The following is an 18,789-nucleotide window of genomic DNA, read 5'->3' as shown; positions in this document are numbered from 1 at the left end:
CTTTAGCTCCATCCTCGGCGCCTGCTGAAGGGGAGCAGGACCGAGGGCCAGAGGCTGGTGCCAATTCCCTTCCTTGGACACGAGGTGCTCGGGGAGGTGGGAGTGAGCTGTGGGAACAGACCGATCTGTGGCTCCGTGGGCGTCAGTGCAGTCTCTCCAACCCAGCCCAGTCATCCTGGGTGGCTCCGAGGGTAGCCCCAGGGTGAGAGGACTTTACAAGGCATGGCACACCCCTGGTGGGGACAGCCCGCCCTCTGATCCACAGGAAGGAGGGCAAGACAGCTCCACATCTGAGGACAAGGCCTGGGCCTTAGGGAGTTGAGGGCTGGGAAACTTCACAGCCCTCCAGAGGACGCTGTCTCTGAACTGGAGGCTCACAGGCCCAGGTCAGCTGGCGGCAGGAAGGTTTGTGTTTCTTTTAATATCAACTCCCAGGCATTTAACATTCCTCGAAGCTTAAACACAGAAACATTTTCCTTACCAGACTGTGCTTTCTGCTTTGCCAAACATAACCTGGCTTCCTCCCCTCCCCCCACCGCCTCCATCTGCTCCTGTCTCCAAGATGTAATGATTTATGGTGTGTTTCCCCTGGGGCCCGTGCAGCTGACAGCGGTGAGAAGGAGGGAAGCAACAGGGCTGCGAGTCCAGGTGGGGACAATGCCTTCGAGCCCTGGAATCCGGGTTCCTGGGGGGTTGGCGCCCACGGTGCTTACTGAGCTGGCTGCCCAGGACACCCTTTTAAACTCTTCCATTCTGCAGCCGCTAAATGACCCGGGGGCGTGGCCACCGGTCATGCTTCTTGGCTGGGCATCTCCCGAGGCTGGACAGGCCGGCCCAGGGATGTGGAGGTGGGGCTCCCAGTCCTCATCCCCGCAGGAAGTAGCTTCCCGGGACTGAATCTAGAGCTCGCTCCCTTCAGCTCCCATTTCCTAAACAATGAAGGACCAGCTCGTGGTTGCCTGGCAGCACTATCTCCCTGGCGACGGTGCTGAAGAGTGAGGTGCAGGTCCCCAGCATTAAGAAGGGATGTGCTCAGGAACATGCGGTGACATGAGGCAGATGGCTGGGCCCCTGCTGAATGGTGCCATCTCCCTTGTTCAAACACAGGAGCCTGAGACAGGGTCGGGGTGGGGGGCGCACGCAAGTCCCCCAGGGGGACACTGCCACCAAGGACACCCAGCCAAGAGTCAGGTACCAAACTCTGCAGCCTCAACAGTGCATCAGAGAACAAATGCTTCCTGCGAAAAAGCATCATTCTGCTCTCCGCACCCAGATCACACCTGGGGCAATTGTTAAGAAGCCTATATGTATATGTATAGCTGATTCACTTTGTTATAAAGCAGAAACTAACACACCATTGTGAAGCAATTATACTCCAGCAAAGACGTTTTAAAAAATAATTAATTAATTTAAAAAAAAAAAAGAAAAAGAAAAAAGAAACCTAGAGTACCCAAGGCCCACGGCTTAACGCCAGGGTGTCAGTTACCATTTCCTTTGATTGCACGGTCAGAGAATCCACACCCAAAGCAGGCTACTTGTGTCAAAAGCACGAGGCCATACAAGGTGCCAGGTGGAATGTGGATAGCTCCACACTGAACGGCACCCCCCCCAAGCCTACATCCCCTTGACAGGTAAGTGAATAGCAGCCATCTTCAAAACTGGCAGAACTTCCAAAGACACAGGCTGCAAACAAAGCCCTCTTCCCTCTGTACATTTGTAAGGTACCGAAAAACGTAGCTGAGGCATATATACTCTTACCCTGACTCAGGACCTGCCCCTGCTCATACCACAGGACCCACCCTAAGCCAGTGAACTCCTGGCACAGGTGAGTAAAGCCCAGCAACCCTAGCAACAGGTCAGAGACCAGCCCCCAGCAACTCAGTTGGATCCTAAGCCCTTCCAGTCCAGTGGCAAATGCCTGGGGTCTCACTCCTCCCATGGCAGACAGGGCTAAGCCAACACAGCTCTCATGGATACAGCCTCAGAATCCTTCTTAACACAGTGTTCCTGGAAAAAGCCACTAGTAGGCTAAAGATGGGATGTGAAAACAAAGGTAATGTCATCCTTGTAGTCCGTCCTGCAGGAGTGTGGATGATCCACTGGCACCAGATGTGGAAGCCCAAGGAACCAGGCACACGTAGGCTTCTGGGGCTAGAATAAGACACCATCTCCAGCAGGGGAGAAAAACCACCTCGGGGAACGCTTCTCAGAACAGCTTTGAACCCAAGTCACAAAAGGCCAATCACCCTGACCAAGAAGGTGGAGGAGAAGGACGCCTTCCCCACTGGCACCACCTCCTGACAGCTCCCCGAGGCTTGCCTTGGTGCCCTGGCTGTGCCTGCCTCTCACCTGGATCTGCCCTTTGCCCATGATCTTGTCCACGATCTCGTTGTTGTCCTTGTTGACCTTGGTCTTGTCATAGCACTTCTCGTAGCACAGGATCCTCAGGGACTGAGACCCCTCCAGCTCAATCTCGAACTCCTGGGGAAAGATGGGACAGGGTCCTGAACCTCCAAAGCTGACCTGGCTTCCCAGTGGCTTCCCACCCCACCATTGCAAGGGTGAGAGGGGGTGAGGTGGGCCTGTGAGGATCACATCGTGAGGGCTGGAGCAGCGTCCTCATTCTCTAGAGATCCAGAGGCCTCCAGATCACTGAGGAAGTGGAGTTTAGGGCTTGAGCTGTAATGCCGTGTCTAGATACAAACCCAAGATCAGAGCCAGATGAGCAGGGAGGGGAAGGCAGAGGGGTCAGAGGGTTAGAGCTGGCCCAACAGCAGGCTTGGCTGTCCTGGACCAGCCAATAGAACATGAGCACCAGGAGTGGGATGGGCACGGTGGGGGACCAGCCCAGGGGTCCCCATGGGGACACCAGCCCCTCCACTCACCTCGTCCCACTTGGGCTCTGTTGTGTCCCGGAACACCCTGGTTTTGGCTTTGCTCACAAAGTAGCCAAAGGAATCCACCTCCAGGGTACAGTACAGGTCTGCGGGGGGACAGGCAGAGACACATCAAGTGAGGCCAGAGGCTCAGGAACCCGGGAGGGAAAGGGGGATCGGTCCCCCCAGCATCCCCATGGGCGGTCTTCAAATCCACACACTCCCTCCCGGGCTCAGGCCCTGGCAGTCTTCCCCTCCATGGGTGGTGCCAAGGTTGTTTCCCAGGGTAATGGTGTGTGTTGGAGGGTGGCTTTGGGGTACTACAGCCAATCCTCTGCAGTGTGAATCATGAAGCCAGGGGCAGAGGTCAGCGGATGGACATAAATGCCCCTCCCAGGCCCAAGGAGCTGCCCAGCTGGGCCATCCTCCATCAGAAGGGCTTTCCTACAGAGGGGAGAGCGGGTATAGCCATCCCTGAGTCGTCTCTAACTGGGTGTGACAGAGACTAGATGTAACTGGGTTTCCGAGCACAACAGGCTGTGGGCGCAGGTAAACAGGCGAATAATGCAGAAGGCCTAACGCACCCTGGCCTCCATCAGAGCAGAGACGTGTCTGGGCGGCTGAGAGATGGAGGGGCGTGAAGTGCCCCTTAATTGATTCTGCTATGAGTGAACCCTTTGTCAGGGGCCAGGGGATAGTTCCTGGGATAAAAGGAAGGGCTTTGCAGTCAGACTGTCCAGGTCAAATCCCACACCCACAAACCACCTACCCGCTGTGCCTTACTGCTCTCATCTGTAAGTCAGGAATGATGATGGTGCCTGCACCCTAGGCCTAACGTAACGAGTTTACTGTGACAAGAAGCCAGGCTGAAGATTCACAAGGCTTAACTCCCCGAGTCAGAATGAATGTCTGAGTGGGTCAGGGGGCCGGTGGAAGGAGAAGGTGAGGACTGTCTGGAGGTGAGGGGAGACCCTGTAGCAGCACCTCACCCCATGTCTGAGCACCCTGACCCAGTTTGAGAGGTAAAACCCCTGCTCGGGGGGAGTGGGATGCCCCACCCCAATGGGCCTGCTCCCTGAGGCCCATCCCAGCCAAAAGGACGCAGAGAGACAGTAAGCATGAGACATCTGGGCACCAGGAGATGGGAGGGCCCTGGTCCAGCTCAGTGGGCTCAGTGGGCTGCAGACTTGGGTGTGTGTCACAGCCCCAAGGAGCTGACTGACCAGGAATATTCTTGGGCCACTCCCTCGCCAGGGGATTCTGTGGGTGTGGGGAGGGTCCTGGAAGCTGTCGCATGTACCACCAGCACAGCCTGGAGTGATGAGTGTAGTGGTCCTGGCCATACTGAGAGAAGGGCTGCTCTAGAGGCAAAAACGCGGGCTTCAGTGTCAGAAGACATGGATTGGATGCCACCACCTGTGTGCCCTACTGGGCCACCTGGGAAAGTCCCTGGAGCCTGCTGGGCCTCAGCCTCTTTGTGTGCCAAGTGGGAATGGCATCAGTGACGTCAGAGGGATGCCAGGAGAATCAGAGCAGATAACACACCTGAAAATGCTTTGAACGTGTCAAGCACTATCCACTCGCTGGCCACGTTTGCATTTTCTCCAGCATCGAGTAAGGGACCGAGGCACACAGTAGGTGTCTGGAAATAAACTATTTTGTTCAGCATTTCTGAGCTCCTGTTCATCCAAGGATGAAGGAGATGTGGTTTCTGCTCTCTACGAACTCACAGCAGGAGAGGCAAATTTTAAGTGACAAAACAGTATGACAGGTGCTGCCCTGGGGTGATGGGAACACAGAGAGGGGAGGCAGATTTACTGCAGGAATTCAGGCTTCACAGTGAATGTTTATTAAATGACTATTTGCGAGCCAATGGCATAACCTCTCCGTGGTGCACTGCAGGGAGAGAGGCAGAGGGCAGATCTCATCCGCCAGAGGGGAAAAGAGGGAGTGAGAGGAGTCAGGAGCCCTGCGTTTCTGATCCTACGTGATGTTAAGTCCTTTTATGTCTCTGTGACTCAGTTTTCTCATCTGGCAAATGGGGAGAAACTATTAGCTGTCTAACTGACTCACAAATTCCTACAGGGAGAAAAATTAGATTAAAATGGAACTGTATTTTGTGAAATACTAAGAACTGCACTGATGTAGTAGATGGTGATTTAGAAGGAAAAAGAAGTGTGTGTGGCAGTGTGCTGGCACTACACATACAGGTCATATTTAAGCCTGCTCTTAGGTCCGTATTAACAAGCACAATTGCTTTTTATGGAGAAAAAAGCTGAGGCTCAGAGAGGTTAAGAGACTTGCCCAAGGTCACACAGCTTGTAATCGGCAGATGTGGGATTGGAGCCCCGTATTTCTGATACCTGGGGGTGGGGAAGGGCTTGGGGAAGAGCAGACCATGGAGACCAAGGGCAGGGATGATCCCCTGCCAAGAGGAGCTGGTTCCTGGCCTTTGGGGGAATGCCCCACATCTCAAAGGAGCTGGCAGGGCCCCAGCCTGGGCAGACAAGAGCAGAGCAGGTGAGCAGTGGGAGGCCCTATGCAGTGGGTCCACAGAGACTTTCTGTGAAAGGATAAACAATGGCCCACCCAGCCTCTTCCTGGGGCTGGTGGTCAGGGGTACTTACTGGCTGACTGTTTAAACCCCTTGGCAGAGTGGACGATGACATGGAGGAAGCCATAGAGTCCTGGAGACTCGTCGTCTGCAAGAGAGAAAAGCCCCCAGGGAAGGGGGTGATGAGAGAGACCTGCTTCTTGCCCTCCTCACCCCAGGCTGGTTGGATGCAGAAAGGGCGTGAGACAGTCTGTGCCTTGGTCCGACAGCACCACCTGGTGGCCAGATGAAGAAGCGTCCACAGTCCACTGCTTCCGGGAATGTGAGCCAATGCTCCTTTCTCCCTCCACTCCGCCTGGGTGGCCAGTCCACACCTTCCTCCTGGGCCGGGGACTTCGTCCCATTTCCCGCGGGGCACTTTCCCTCCCCCATGAATCCTGCCTATCCCCTGGCTGCCCGACTCAGCTTAGCCTTCCAAATTTGAAATTAACCAATATTAAGTCACTCTGTGCCAAGCAAAGAGAAGGTCCAGCTCTGCCTCCTCTTTGTGACATACGGGGCAGATGACCCCCACTGTGGAGGACAACTTGCCTTCAAACCCCTCCCCTGCTCCAGAACCTCCCACAGGCTCCTCAGCTTGAACAATATACTTCCTTGCTTGGCATTCAAGGCCTTCTAAGATCTGATCCCCGGAAACTTTCAGCCGTATTTCTCGTACACTCCTCTCATCCACCTACACTTCCCCTCCACCACCACCCTGCTCCACGAACTGGTGACGACCTCAGGAACATATTAACAACACAATCCCAGTGCACCAGGGCGCCAGATCTTCTCTCCAGCCAGAGGTGGCCAGGGAGTAGTTGGGGCTGTCTGGAGACTCAGCAGAGAACAACCCCTATTCAAACTCTCTGTGTACCTGGCAACTGAGTCTTCCCAGCCCAGCAGAGCAGAGATCAGCCATTTGTAGCTGAGTGTCTGGCTAGGTCTTTGTGCAAGGCCCCAGCAATGCCCTGGGGGCTTGGACCTGCTGATTTGAGTAACCTCGGGTTCCAGATCTTACCGTCTTTATTGCTGGTGACAGGAATGTTATGTACAGTCCTAAGTTTGAAACAGGATCCCGTGAGCACCTGGAGCTCCACTGAGCTCAGGACAAAGGCCTGGAGATCTGTAGGAGGAGACGAGAGAGGGGAATGTCACCACAGGTCCACTAGGACCTACTGCTCTTCCTTGGGGGCTACTGCAGGAAAAAAGCTGAGCTCTAGGGGCAGAGTGGGTCACTGGCAGGGAGGGAGAGTAGACATTCAGCTGGGGATAGTCATGGGTGCTGCCGGAGGGGTAAGAATTGGAGGGTCTAACTAGAGAGGTTCATGAATGTGTGTGCAAGACAACAAGAGCAAGAGACAGAGAGCTGGACAACCCTGGGCTGTGGGTCAGTCCTACTGCTAATTCACCGTATGCCTTAAGCAAATCACCTAAATTCTTTGGGTCTCAATTGATCAGTAACGTCAATTAAGTGCCACCAGCCCTGGCACTTTACAGAGTGACTGTGAGGGCTAAACGAGACTTTGGACATGAATGTGCTTGGAAATGCAGAAGGCCCATTGTTGCCATGGACACCATCAGGGTAGCGTAGTTGGGGCAGGGCTTTACCTTTCTTCTGTAGTTTCTGAATTGCTTCTCTCCACTCTGACCTCTCATAGTCTGAGGACAGTAGGAACAGGTAGCTCTGTAGAAAGGAGAAGAGAATTCAGTAGGATGACCAGAGTCAGGCCCAGGACATTTCTGGATCCTGGGGCCCACAGTGAAGCTCCTTTGCACCCAGGTACCCCTAGGCTTGGAGAAGGGCAGCTGGGAGGAAGGCTTTCCTCCTAGGAAGCCTGGTGACAGGAGTGGCAGTGCCAGTGATGGCCATCAGAGGGCACTGGCTCCCCACCAGCAGGGAGAGGGAGTCCAGGGCTGGAGCCACAGCAGCCTCCTTGGGAATTGGGGGCCTGAGTCCCTGATTCCCACGGGTCAGGGCCAGGAGCTATAGAGAGTGGGCAGCCCCGGACCGAGGAAGGGAACTGTCTCTGTTCCATCCCCACCCTTCTGACCTTTCCATTCCGATTGTGGATCCGAAATGGGATTGTGGGGGAATTGAGCAGCAGCAAGAACTCATTCTCAAACATCTTCTTTTTCAGGCGCTCAATGGCCCGGCTCTGTCCTTTGTTGGCTTTCTGCAGGGGACAGAGGGCACAGACGGTTCTCTTCACACTCAGATTCCACTTCTCACCCAGTAGCTCTATGTACAACATTCCCCTGTGTATTCATCATTTTTTCCCCTTTTCTATATTTTATGATGATTTGATGTCTTGGGGGCCTAGCCAGCCACAGAGAAAACTGCTCCTCCCAGGACATGCTAAATCCTAAGCTAGTAAATGACTCCACTGTGAGTGCGTCTCTCGTGTGCAGACCAATCAATCTTGAGTCCACACCTCCAACCATCTCCTGTAACGAACTCACACACAATGCAATATTTCCTCTGCCCTAGATAACCCAGGGCGACTAGACACCACTACTCTAGCCCGGAGCCTGCTGCCTTATTCAAACTAGCCAGTCCTAAGTTGTTTCCTGTGGAAACCACAATCCAGGCTCTGGGCCACGCACTCCCCATACTCCTTCTGCCTCTTGACCGAACCTCGTGCTCTCCCACGTGGCACGCCCTCTTCTCTTGGAAAGTATAAGTAATAAAATAAATATAAGTAATAAAAATCTTCCAGTGGCATCAGCATCTCTGAGGTGTCACTCAGTCATCTCCATAAATTAAATCCAGGGTACCACTGAGACACCCTGCTTAAAAACTGCAGACACCTTTCAGCATAAAGACCCCACCTCTGGCCCGGCACATAGGGCCTCCCCTGGCTGGGTTCCAGCTTCCACATCCAGCCGATGTCCCGTCACACGCCCCCTGCACCCTCCACCCCAGCAGCACGCTATTATCATCCCTGTTCTCTAACAAGCTGTTCCCCTCTCAGCCAGTGTTCCCTTCTCCTCCAGTTTTTCAAGCTTGTATTTTATAAAGGATCCCTTCTCTTTTATTAACTGCTATCATGTTTCATATCTCTGTTCCAATGCCATCCTCAAGCTCCACAGTTAGCATGCCTCTCTGCAGCATTTTTTTTTTTTTACCCACTAGACTGGCAAAATTGTGACAACTGCTCACAGCTGGTGCTGTGACATTGTGGGGGAACAGTGACTGTGACACAATGCTGGGGAGAACATGATCGGATGCAAACTTTTCAGAGGCAAGTCTGGTAATGAAATGCACAAGCCCTCTGCCCCAGACATCCCACTTGTAGGGAATCTATCGGGGGGAAATACGAGCGCAGATTAAAGAACGAGAAACAAGCTAAAGACTCAAATACGTTGTCATGTAGTCGAGCAACAGAAGAGGATGCAGCTGTTAAAAAGGATCTGATGGATTAAATTGCACAACAGCACGTGTAGTCTAATCTCGTTCAAAAATACATATGTACACACACGTCTAAGCATAGAAGAGTCTAGAAGAATACACCTCAAACTGGTGATAATGGGGGGGTGATGATCAGTCCTACTCTATACACTTTGATATTGTGAGCATTTCTTGTTATAATAAGCTAATATTACATTGGTGATTAGAAAAAAATTGTGTGTAAAAAATATTATTAAAGAATAAGTTGCTGCTTCTTTTGTGACTCAGAGAGAACAACACTGTGCCTCTCCAGTGACTCTTATCATGTTGTGTCACATGCTGTGGTCACACACAGGAAGGTCTCCATTCTCCACTGGATAAGGAGGTCTGTGAGGCATCTGGCACACCCCTGCAGCCAGCAGCCAGTAGAGGTGTGTAAGCATGGATTCAACTAAGCAGAAGGCCATGTCTGCACACCTGGGGAAGGACGGAGGGCACAAAGCCTGCTGCTCCCAGGACCGGGTGAGAAACATGCATGCAGGATGCCCCCTGAAGTGGGGATGCTGGACAGAGCCTGATGGAGAAACAGGCTCCAAAGAGGCAGGGTGAGCCTGGCTGTTCAGGAGGAGGACACCTGTGCTTGTCAGGGGGCTCCCTCTGGGCAGATGCACCCGCAGTCTGACCCTCAGCCCTAGGACATTCCCCTGAACCAAACATCCCTGGGGTTATTACTATGGCTTTCCTCTCCCCTGTTCAAAGAGAGATATCTGGGTTTAAAGAATCCTTAAAGGCCATTTGGTCGTGTATTTCTCAACAATTGTTCCCAAAGCACCTATTTATTACGTGCTAAGTACTAGGGCATAGGACTGAAGAAAACAGCCCCCTCACTAGAGCTGAAATTCTAGTGGGGAAAAGAGAAAGCAGAGCGTGCAATTTTAATTCAGTACCAAAAAGCCAAGCAAAGAGGTAAACGCCTGGAACCAGGAAGCTGGGCACCCAACCCAGACTGTAGCAGGGAGACATCAGGGAAGGGTCATCAGGTGAGGTTAGGCCTAAGGCCGAGCCTGGATGGGTGAAGAGGAGAGACCAGGCCAACCAACCAAGCCCCTCCACGCTCTTCCTTCCATTCATGCGTAAGGCTCTGCCTGTAAGGTGCTTTCCTCTAGCCACTGTTTTCAAATACATGAATTTAAGGCTATCCATTGTCCTCTAAAGAGCACTTTGGTTACATCCCATGGGTTTTGATATGGAGTGCTCTCATTTTCATGCAGGTCTAAACAGTTTGCAGTTTCCATTTTGATTTCCTCTTTATCTTGAAAGTTTTAACTTCCCAGGCATATATTTAACTATATTCTAGTTGTTAATTTCTAATTTTACTGCACTGTAGTTTGTGAACATGACCAGTGCACTATCGTTTTTTCGTTTCAATTTGAGATTTCCTATGCAGCCTAATACATGATAAATGTCTGTGAATGTTCCATGTGTGTTTGACAGAATCTCCGTTCTCTGTCAGGACACAAGCTTCTGTGCATTTTTAGATCAAGTGATATTCAAGGCCCCCTCTGTTATTTATTTGCTGACTTGATCTGTGCATTTCTGAGGGGCCTCCCAGGTCCTTTCTCTTGCATACACCTTGCTTTCCCTTAAGAAGGACTTTTTCTTCTCTTGCTTTCCTATTCTGCAGTGTTTGGCATACACTGTTCCCCAGGAAACATTCCACAATTCACCCCACTGAATTCTGAGCACTGACTCCTTGGTCCGCCCTCCATATGCTCTGTGCTAATCTTCTATGGTTAGAGTCTTCCCCTGGGCACATAAATGTATCTTGAAGACTATAAAGAAAGGCCTCCCACTCTTACATCCTGCCTCCCTTGTCAGACTCCCAAACCTTACCACTTCCCCTCCCTCCACCTCCCTGGCACACCCAGTTCAAAGGGCCCCAATAAAAATGGCCAACTTCCCTGTCCCAGCTGATGCCAGGCTCTGCTTACCTCCTTCTGGATTTCACTCTTAAGGGCAGAGATCTTCATTTTCATGTCCTCCAGCTCATGGTCTGGGAAGGGGTGCACCTGGGGACTGGCCTCAGACTCCTCAGGGGATGGAAACACTAGGTCAGCCAGGGGGATGTACCATTTGCAGTCATATTGCTGGTGCTTCCTGCAAACAAGTCAGAGGGAGATGTGAGCCAGAGAGGAATTTGGATCTTCAGGCCTGAATTGCTGGAACCAAACACCACCTGAAAGGGATTTACTAAGAACTCATCACAGGCAAGAATGATCCCCCTCCTTGAGGAGCCTAATCAGGAAACACTCGTGGAATAATGAGAGTTGGGTTCTAGGGTCAGGCAGTAGTAAGGGCTCTGGACCTTGGGCCTGTCATTCTTCGGGCCCAGAACAACTGATGTTCTTAAATAGCCCAAACCTCTAGGGTATGAGCAAGAGTGGTCTCATGCTTTCCTGTTCCCCATCCCACACTCTTCCTTTCCTTCTAGCCTATCTATACTTAGCTTATGTTCATTACCTTCTAGGCTAGAGATAGACTACAGATGCTATTTTGAATGCCAACTTTTATCAATAGAGGTTACATGGGATACTGAGTTGAGGATTATAAAGCCACAGCCAAGGGACTTCCCTGGTGGTGCAGTGGTTAAGAATCCGCCTGCCAATGCAGGGGACACGGGTTCGAGCCCTGGTCCGGAAAGATCCCACATGCCGTGGAGCAACTAAGCCTGTGAGCCACAACTACCGAGCCTGCTCTCTAGAGCCCGCGAGCCACAACTACTGAAGCCCATGTGCCTAGAGCCCGTGTTCCGCAACAAGAGAAGCCACCGCAATGAGAAGCCACCGCAATGAGAAGCCCACGCACCACAACAAAGAGTAGCCCCCACTCGCTGCAACTAGTGAGAGCCCGCACACAGCAATGAAGACCCAACACAGCCAAAAATAAATAAATAAATTTATTTTTTTTTTTTTAAAAAGGAGTAAAAAAGAAGTAATCTCTGAGGATGTACCTTAAAAAAAAAAAAAGCCACATCCAAGTCTAACGAGAAACGGTGCCATGGTCCACTAGTAATGTCTGCCTTGGGCAAAGGACTTAAGGCAGAGGTATGTATACTTATGACTGTCACCTCCGCTTTAGAATCAACTCAAATGTCATCTAGTTCCAGGGAGTCATCCCCTCTCTTGAAACTCATAATAACCTCTCCTTCTCTCACTTCCCCCAGGACTTGGTTTGCACCTCCCTGCAACACTGAGCCTATGGCCTGTCTTCCCTGGCACACCGTAGATGATAAGGAAATACAGGTGGAAGAATGTGGGAGTGAATACTGAATAAGCTTTTCTGCTCATGACACAGAGACACCCATATCACTGGGTACAGTGATGGAGCTGGAAAGAAGCTTTCAAGTCAGATTAAGGTTCAAATCCCATCTCCTCCACTTCAGTTGTGCGACCTTGGGCAACTTATTTAACTTGATTCTAAGCCTTTTCTCTCATCTGTGAGATGGGGATAATAATACCTACTTTGAGGAGTCACTGGGGAGATTAGAAATAATATATTCAAAGCACTTGTCGTGGCACCTGGCATGGCATAACCACTCAATAAATGATACCAGCAGATTTAATGAATATTCACTGAATTGCAGTTAGCAAAAATTTAGAGATGTCTAATAAAAGGAGAATGCTTAAGTAAATTATGGCATATCCACTTGTAACATCACGCAGGAAAGTAAAATGATGATTATGAAGATTAGGCAGCAACACGGAAAATGCTTATGACGTGAAATGGAAAAAGCAGAGCCCCAGATTGGGTATTCACTCTGATTACAAGTATACGGAAAAACATAAGAACATTTTTAAAAACTGGAAGGAAATACGGCAGCAGGAGACGGATGCTTATGTTCAGGTGGGTGATGGTTTTTTTTTTTTTTTTCTGTAATCTGGTTGCATTATCTTTACAATTAAAACCATGATTTATTTTTAGAAAAAAGCTATGAAGTAAAATAAAATTAATTAATATGTTTTTAAAAAGGGGAAAAAGTGCAGACTGCCCCAGGTTGCTGAGGGGCTCCACAGCGGGCAGGGTCTAGCTGCACTCCCGCCCCCCATCCTGCACACTCACCCCGCTGATGTCTTCTTTAGCTTGGCACACAGTAGGACGTCTGTGAAGAGGAAGACATGCCGCAGCTTCCGGGAGCCCTCCGACACTTCCACCAGGAAGCCGTCCTTCACCAGCTGCCGCGTCTGAGGGAGATGGTACCCCCACCCCCGCCTGGGAGTCAGCCCAGGGCCCAGCCTGCACCCATGCAGCTGTGGGGGTGAGGGTGGGGCTCCAGGGAGGGACCGTAGTGTCTGGTGGTTAAGAGCACTGGCTTTGGGGTCAGGGACATGGGCTTAAATCCAGACTCTGCCACTTCCTGGCTGTGATCTTGAGGGCAATTTCCCGGATTTCTCTAAGCCTCAGTCTTAGCAACTGTCAAATGGGGATAATGATATTTGCCCCACAAGGTAGGAGTCATGGTGCATGTAGAACAGTTAGCACAGTGCCTGGCATGTAAGATGTGATCAACAAGCGGTAGCTTTCCACCTCCCTGCAGCTCTCAACAGCTCACACCTGGATGGACCCACCCTGGGTCATGAACACTCCCTCCCACCCCCACCATAAAACCCCGCTAACCCTGCCTAAGATGTTGATCTAGTTTCAGCTAAACCTTGACCGCAGAACCACTCAGGCCCATTTACACTGTCTCTGACCCTGGACTTCCCTCCGTGGGGCCATCACAGTGTCCTGGGGAACCTGCAGCCATCTCTAACCTGGGCTCTGGCTGATCCAGAGCATTTTGCTCCACGCATAACTTCCAGAGCCTCCTCCCTGCCACCCTCAGAGTCAGCAGGCTGCTGTGGGGCTGTCACTATCTGTCCCAGCCTTCCCCGTATTATGTGCCGCGTGACCTATATACGTTGCAATATGTAGGTGAGCATGTAGAAAGTATACAATTAAAATGATCTGAAACTGGTGATGTTCCAGGGCCTCTGGAGCTCTTTCAGACATCCGCAGAGTCCAACAAACTGGTGACATTCCAGGGTTTGCAAACCAGGGCTGGGAGCTGCACCAGGATCAGCTCTCTGTACCCTATTAGTCACTCTCCAGAATGTGTCCCTCATTACTTCCCTCCCCAGGAGACACTGGAGGCTCGTAAATGTCACAAAAGGAGCATAAACCCAGCCAGCCTTCACTCCTAAACGCCACTTAATTACCTCTCTTGGACAGGAAACCCCGTATGTGGTCCAGGCTGCTGACCCATGCAGGTAACTGTCCCTTTGATTCTTCACATTGCTTCCCCTCACTGAGGTGCCCCCACCCTTCCACCAAAAAGGGCCCCCAGGGAACTGGAGCTGCTAGCCACACCTAGGCGCCCACCTGGGACAGCCCAGCCACCTGGCAGCCTCAGTCATCTCTCCCTGACTCCACAAGCTCCCTCAGCCTGAGCCATTATCTTCTAGGGGACTCTGAGGACATCATACTGCCAAGAGGGGGGTGTCTGCATTCAAGAACGAGATAGCCAGAGCCCTGGTCTGGGGGTCAGCGCATGAGGCTTGCAGACAGATAACCCCAGCTAAAGAATCCAGTTCCGACACTTATAGCCGAGAGACCTCATGCAGGAGACCTGGAGAGACTCTCCGGGGCCCTGTTTCCTCTTCTGCTCCTGTGGACTAGTATGAAGATTAATGAGATGCTGGACTTTAAGCTGTCAGTCCAGGACCTGAAGGCCTCTCCTTGGCTGGGAATGAGAGATCAGGGTTGGAGAGCCATAGAGCATCGGGCAGTGGTGCCCGAGCGGGCAGGAGAGCAGGGACGGGCAATCTGGGTGCCAGGCTATGCTGGGTCCTGAGCTCACCTCCCCCTTGGGGGTTGTGACTGCAGTCCGGCGGGGGTCAATGTCCTCATTGATGCTGGACAGGAAGTTCTGGGAGATGCGGAGGGCATCCTGTAGCAGCGGGTAGTCTGGGTGGTCCACAGGTGTGTGTTTCAGCAGGTCCTGGGAAGGATGGGGTGGTGAGTTGCGGGGAGCGGTTCTGGGGCTTAGTGAGAAGACAGTGGGGAGAACTCTATCCTCACTAAAAGAATTCCGAGGGAGATACTAGGGACCCACACTCTAACCTGGTCATGCTGCAAAATCTGAAATAAAAATTAGGGTCAGAGCAGCAGGGGTGAGGGCAGTGGTGCCCCTTTATTCCTGCTGCAGTCATTACTCTTCCCCCGGGCAGCACAGGCCAGGTGGAGTCTCATGTCACCAAGCAGCTGGGAGAGACACCCCACTACTCGCCCCACAGCTGCTCCAAGGACACTGGAGACCATCAGTCAAGGGATCGGGAGGCAGGAAGTGCCTGCCTCCTAGGGAGAATTTGGCCCAAAATCAAGCTTAGTAGCCAAGCTATTTTTAGGCCCTGGACCCATCAGCATGGTCACCACAGGCCAGGCAGGTGCAGTCAGGGCCCAGTGACCCTCTGCCCAACTCCCCAGATGGGCTGTTCTCGGCGACTCCAGTGCCCGCCCACCCTGAGTTCAGTCTCCCATCCAACTCTTAAGCCCTCTCAGGCCACTCAGGGAGGTACACACTCACGTGTAGGACAAGGGTGCTCCTGGTTACTCGGTCAATGGGCTTGTAGAGCAGAGCTGTTGGGGGCAGGGAGAAAGGAGACAGGTCAGATGAAATACAGGGAGCAGCTTGAGACCTTAGGGGGCAGCCTCATGCCCCCACCCGCCTCCCTCCCTTGCATGGACACCCGCTTACAGGACGCCAAAGTGGGCTCCATGGTAACCCACACCTCCATTTTCACCCCAGGCAGGCCAGACAACACCAAAAGGGGGACACACAGCTCTGGTGGCCCAGGCCCCCTCCCACCTGCCTCCTCATCTCATCTCCCACCAGACGTGATCTCTTCGAGGGCTGTGCGTCCCCCAGGCCCGTCCTGGCCTGACCAGGCTCAGAGCAGACACAGATACTCCTCTGTGCCCTCCACGATGAATCACACAGCCTTACCCCCCAGAGCTCCAGGACTCTGGGGGTCACACCCGGGACCCCAGAATGCAGGAAGGAGACACTGTTCTTCCAGGGAGGGCGGTGTCCCCGTGCCCCATCCTTCTCATATCCCTCTGGTCCAAGGCCTGGCACCGCCAGCTGGGAACAGCATGCTTCGTTCTGACCCACACGGTTGACCTCACCTCCATGAGGAAGACCCCTCTCCATGCCCTCAACCCCCTCCTGGCTGAGGGCCAAGCAGGCATGCCCAACCTCCACAGGAAGGCTCTGCTCTCGAGCTAGTGGCAGCTGGGGGGCAAAGATTTCCTAAAGGAATTCAGGTGGGGCTTCGAGTATGAGAGCCCCTGAAGAGGCTGGGAAAATGCAAGCTCATCAGGGCCCCCACTGGCCACACCCCTTGGTGACCAGGACACCAAATGAGGATTGCTGGGATTCAGCAGGGACAGGTGGCGGCGGCAGCTGGCCCACTGACACTTCCAAACAAAGCTCCTGCAAGCAGCTGTGCCCTGCCCCTCCCAGCCTGGGTGGTTCAGCTCCGGTCCTGCACCTGGACACCTCTGTCCATGGGGTCATGACCTTTGTCCTCCTGCCGTGGGAGCAGTAAGAGGCAGGATGCTGGTCTGGGGAGGAGGACCCTAGAGTGGGTGTCCCATGGGACCAGGCTGTGACAGGTCCCAGAGCTGACATTCATGTCCCAGCCAGCCCCCAAACCAGAGAGTTCCCCAAAGCCCTAGATATAAATACCCTGCGCATTGCTAAATGGACACTTTGGGGAATAATCTGCTGGCTACGGAGAAGATGCAGTCTCAGTGGTGTGCCCCGAGCCTCATCTGTTGGCTTTGCCTGGCTGCCCATTAGAATCACTAGGGAACTCTTAAAAGATTCAGATGCCTGTTTCCCACTCTCCCGTCAACTAAACAGCAGGCTCTGATGGGCAGATCCCAGGCATCACCATTTTAAAAAATCTCCTGTGCTGATTCTGATATGTCATGATGGTTGAAAACCACTGCTTTATGCAAACACATCTCCCATGATTTATTTGCAGGCCTTTCTTAATTTAGCAATTTCTAAAGCCCCTCCCCATGGGCTATGGGAGCTAGAATGGACAGGACCAGGCTTGGGATATCTTGGGACAGTGAGGGTACAGCCCAGTTACCAGCCCAGGAGGGGGCCAGTTCTGAGGCTGTCTAGGGTACCCACCTGTGGCTCAGCCCATCTGCAGGGGGAAAAAAAATCACTCCCTGAGAACCCCAGAGACCCAGAGAAAGTGCAAGCTCAGCAGACACCTGCCAGGGTGGGCCCTCGAGTTCCCGCCCAGGGAAAGCTGATACTACAGTGTCAGCTCCCTCTGCCCCTGTCAGGTCCCAGGAGGAAGAGGTTTCTGACTAAGCTCAGAGGTCTGCACAAATGGTGGATTGGGTTTCAGACGGGTTATTAATATGCCTATAGTCACCTCAAGAGTCCACTTGATTGTGGCCATGGAATGAGTCCTAATGCATCAGCCCTAGGTGGTGGAGGGGCAGGTGGGAGGAAGGGTGGGGAGAGAGGCAAGTGCAGGGAGAGGGCCCTGGGGCCACAGTCAGATATGGAAGGAACCAGTGCGGCCCTGATGCTCGTGCTCTCCACGGCACCTGCACACCTGCTATCCCTGAGAATGCAGGGTGAAGAGCCCACCTTTCCCCCCTCACCTGCTCCATGGCTCCAGCAGGCTGGCCTGCTTCCTGCCTCTGCTTCACCCACTCTCACCCCTCCTCACCATGGGTTTCCTGTTTCTGGGACAGACACCATTCACCAAGTTGCAATGCCTGTCTCTCCCCCTCCTCCAGAAAGTCTTCCCCAACCAGGATTTTTACAAGCAACACTCACAGCGCCTAAACCATGACATGTGCGAGCTGGCCTCTCTCTAGTTTGCTGAGTACTTACTCTGTGTCCAATGGCACTGTTTTACAATGCATTATTTCCTTTAATTAAAAAGGGAAGCAATTATCACTAGCCCCATTTTACAGATGCAGAAACTTCTCGAAAGCACAGAGAAATTATGTAACTTGCTCACAATCACAAAGCTGTAAGGGACAGCTGGGTTTTGAATCTACCCATGGTCTACCCGTGCTCCTGTCTTTGAGACGTCTCCTTCCGTAGGGGAGGCAGCACCTGCAAAAGCTCAGTGGCCCTCGGGAGGATTCTGGGAAAGATTCACCGGGAAGGAGTGGTTGAGCGGGCCTCTCTTGTTGCCAAGGTGAGCCCCCTTCTTAGGGGCCTGGGTCACATGCGACTTTCCTTGCACCTCCACTGCGTGTGGCCTGGAGCCCTGCAGACTGGGCGCTCGGCACACGACCGCTAAGGCAGACAACTGCAGAGTGAGCCCCAAGTCGCACAGCCTCCCTGATACCCCACAACCAGCGCCCCTTGGTGGGGCTGAGAAGATTCAAACAGCGTGGTTAGCAAGGGCTCCTTCACTCCTGACCCCTCACTTTAAAGCTGACTTTGCTGCAGGGACCAAAGAAACCCTGAACTCCAGGTCCCAGGCCTATTTCACTAAAACTAAGCTTCTTTTGGAGGAAGAAAGAGGAAGCAAAGGGCCGACCGTTTCCTCTTCAGGGAGACTGACTGGAGGCTTGACCAACTCCTAGGCCAGACCAAAAAGGGCATTTTCCCCTCAGATCTAGGACGAGGCCAGTTTCAAGCCTGTCAGAATCTGAGCCGAGGGGCGGGGACCCAGGTCAGCTTCTGCCTGTGACTACAGCTGTCCTGCTGGGACAGCTGGAGAGGGGCTACCTCAGGGGCTATCTCCATCACGAGCAGTCTTCAATGCAGGACAGCCCGAGAAGGTGAGGGGACAGCTGATCGTGCACAGCGGCCTCCGGGAAGAGCCCGAGAAACCTCAGCA

The 18,789-nt window shown here is 52.7% G+C and overlaps 1 protein-coding gene across 3 annotated transcripts in view; it reads right to left on the bottom strand.

Moving 5' to 3' along the window:
- ABR (ABR activator of RhoGEF and GTPase) overlaps window positions 1-18,789 on the bottom strand; it is a 182,819-nt gene that overhangs the window by 37,237 nt on the left and 126,793 nt on the right. For all 3 annotated transcript variants that reach the window (XM_081220034.1, XM_081220035.1, XM_081220033.1), the window contains 10 exons: window positions 15,483-15,535; window positions 14,757-14,897; window positions 12,980-13,101; window positions 10,852-11,017; window positions 7,524-7,646; window positions 7,081-7,156; window positions 6,491-6,595; window positions 5,504-5,578; window positions 2,886-2,983; window positions 2,350-2,481 (listed from right to left, as the gene is read on the bottom strand). In XM_081220034.1, coding sequence (XP_081076160.1) covers window positions 2,350-2,481; window positions 2,886-2,983; window positions 5,504-5,578; window positions 6,491-6,595; window positions 7,081-7,156; window positions 7,524-7,646; window positions 10,852-11,017; window positions 12,980-13,101; window positions 14,757-14,897; window positions 15,483-15,535 — 1,091 coding nt within the window. The remainder of the gene's footprint in view (window positions 1-2,349; window positions 2,482-2,885; window positions 2,984-5,503; window positions 5,579-6,490; window positions 6,596-7,080; window positions 7,157-7,523; window positions 7,647-10,851; window positions 11,018-12,979; window positions 13,102-14,756; window positions 14,898-15,482; window positions 15,536-18,789) is intronic.

The sequence above is a fragment of the Mesoplodon bidens genome (genome assembly GCF_964165515.1).
Source record: "Mesoplodon bidens genome assembly, chromosome: 19".
Taxonomy (NCBI): domain Eukaryota; kingdom Metazoa; phylum Chordata; class Mammalia; order Artiodactyla; family Ziphiidae; genus Mesoplodon; species Mesoplodon bidens.
Note: the sequence above shows the minus strand (reverse complement) of the source record. Positions and strands in the feature narration are given on the sequence as shown.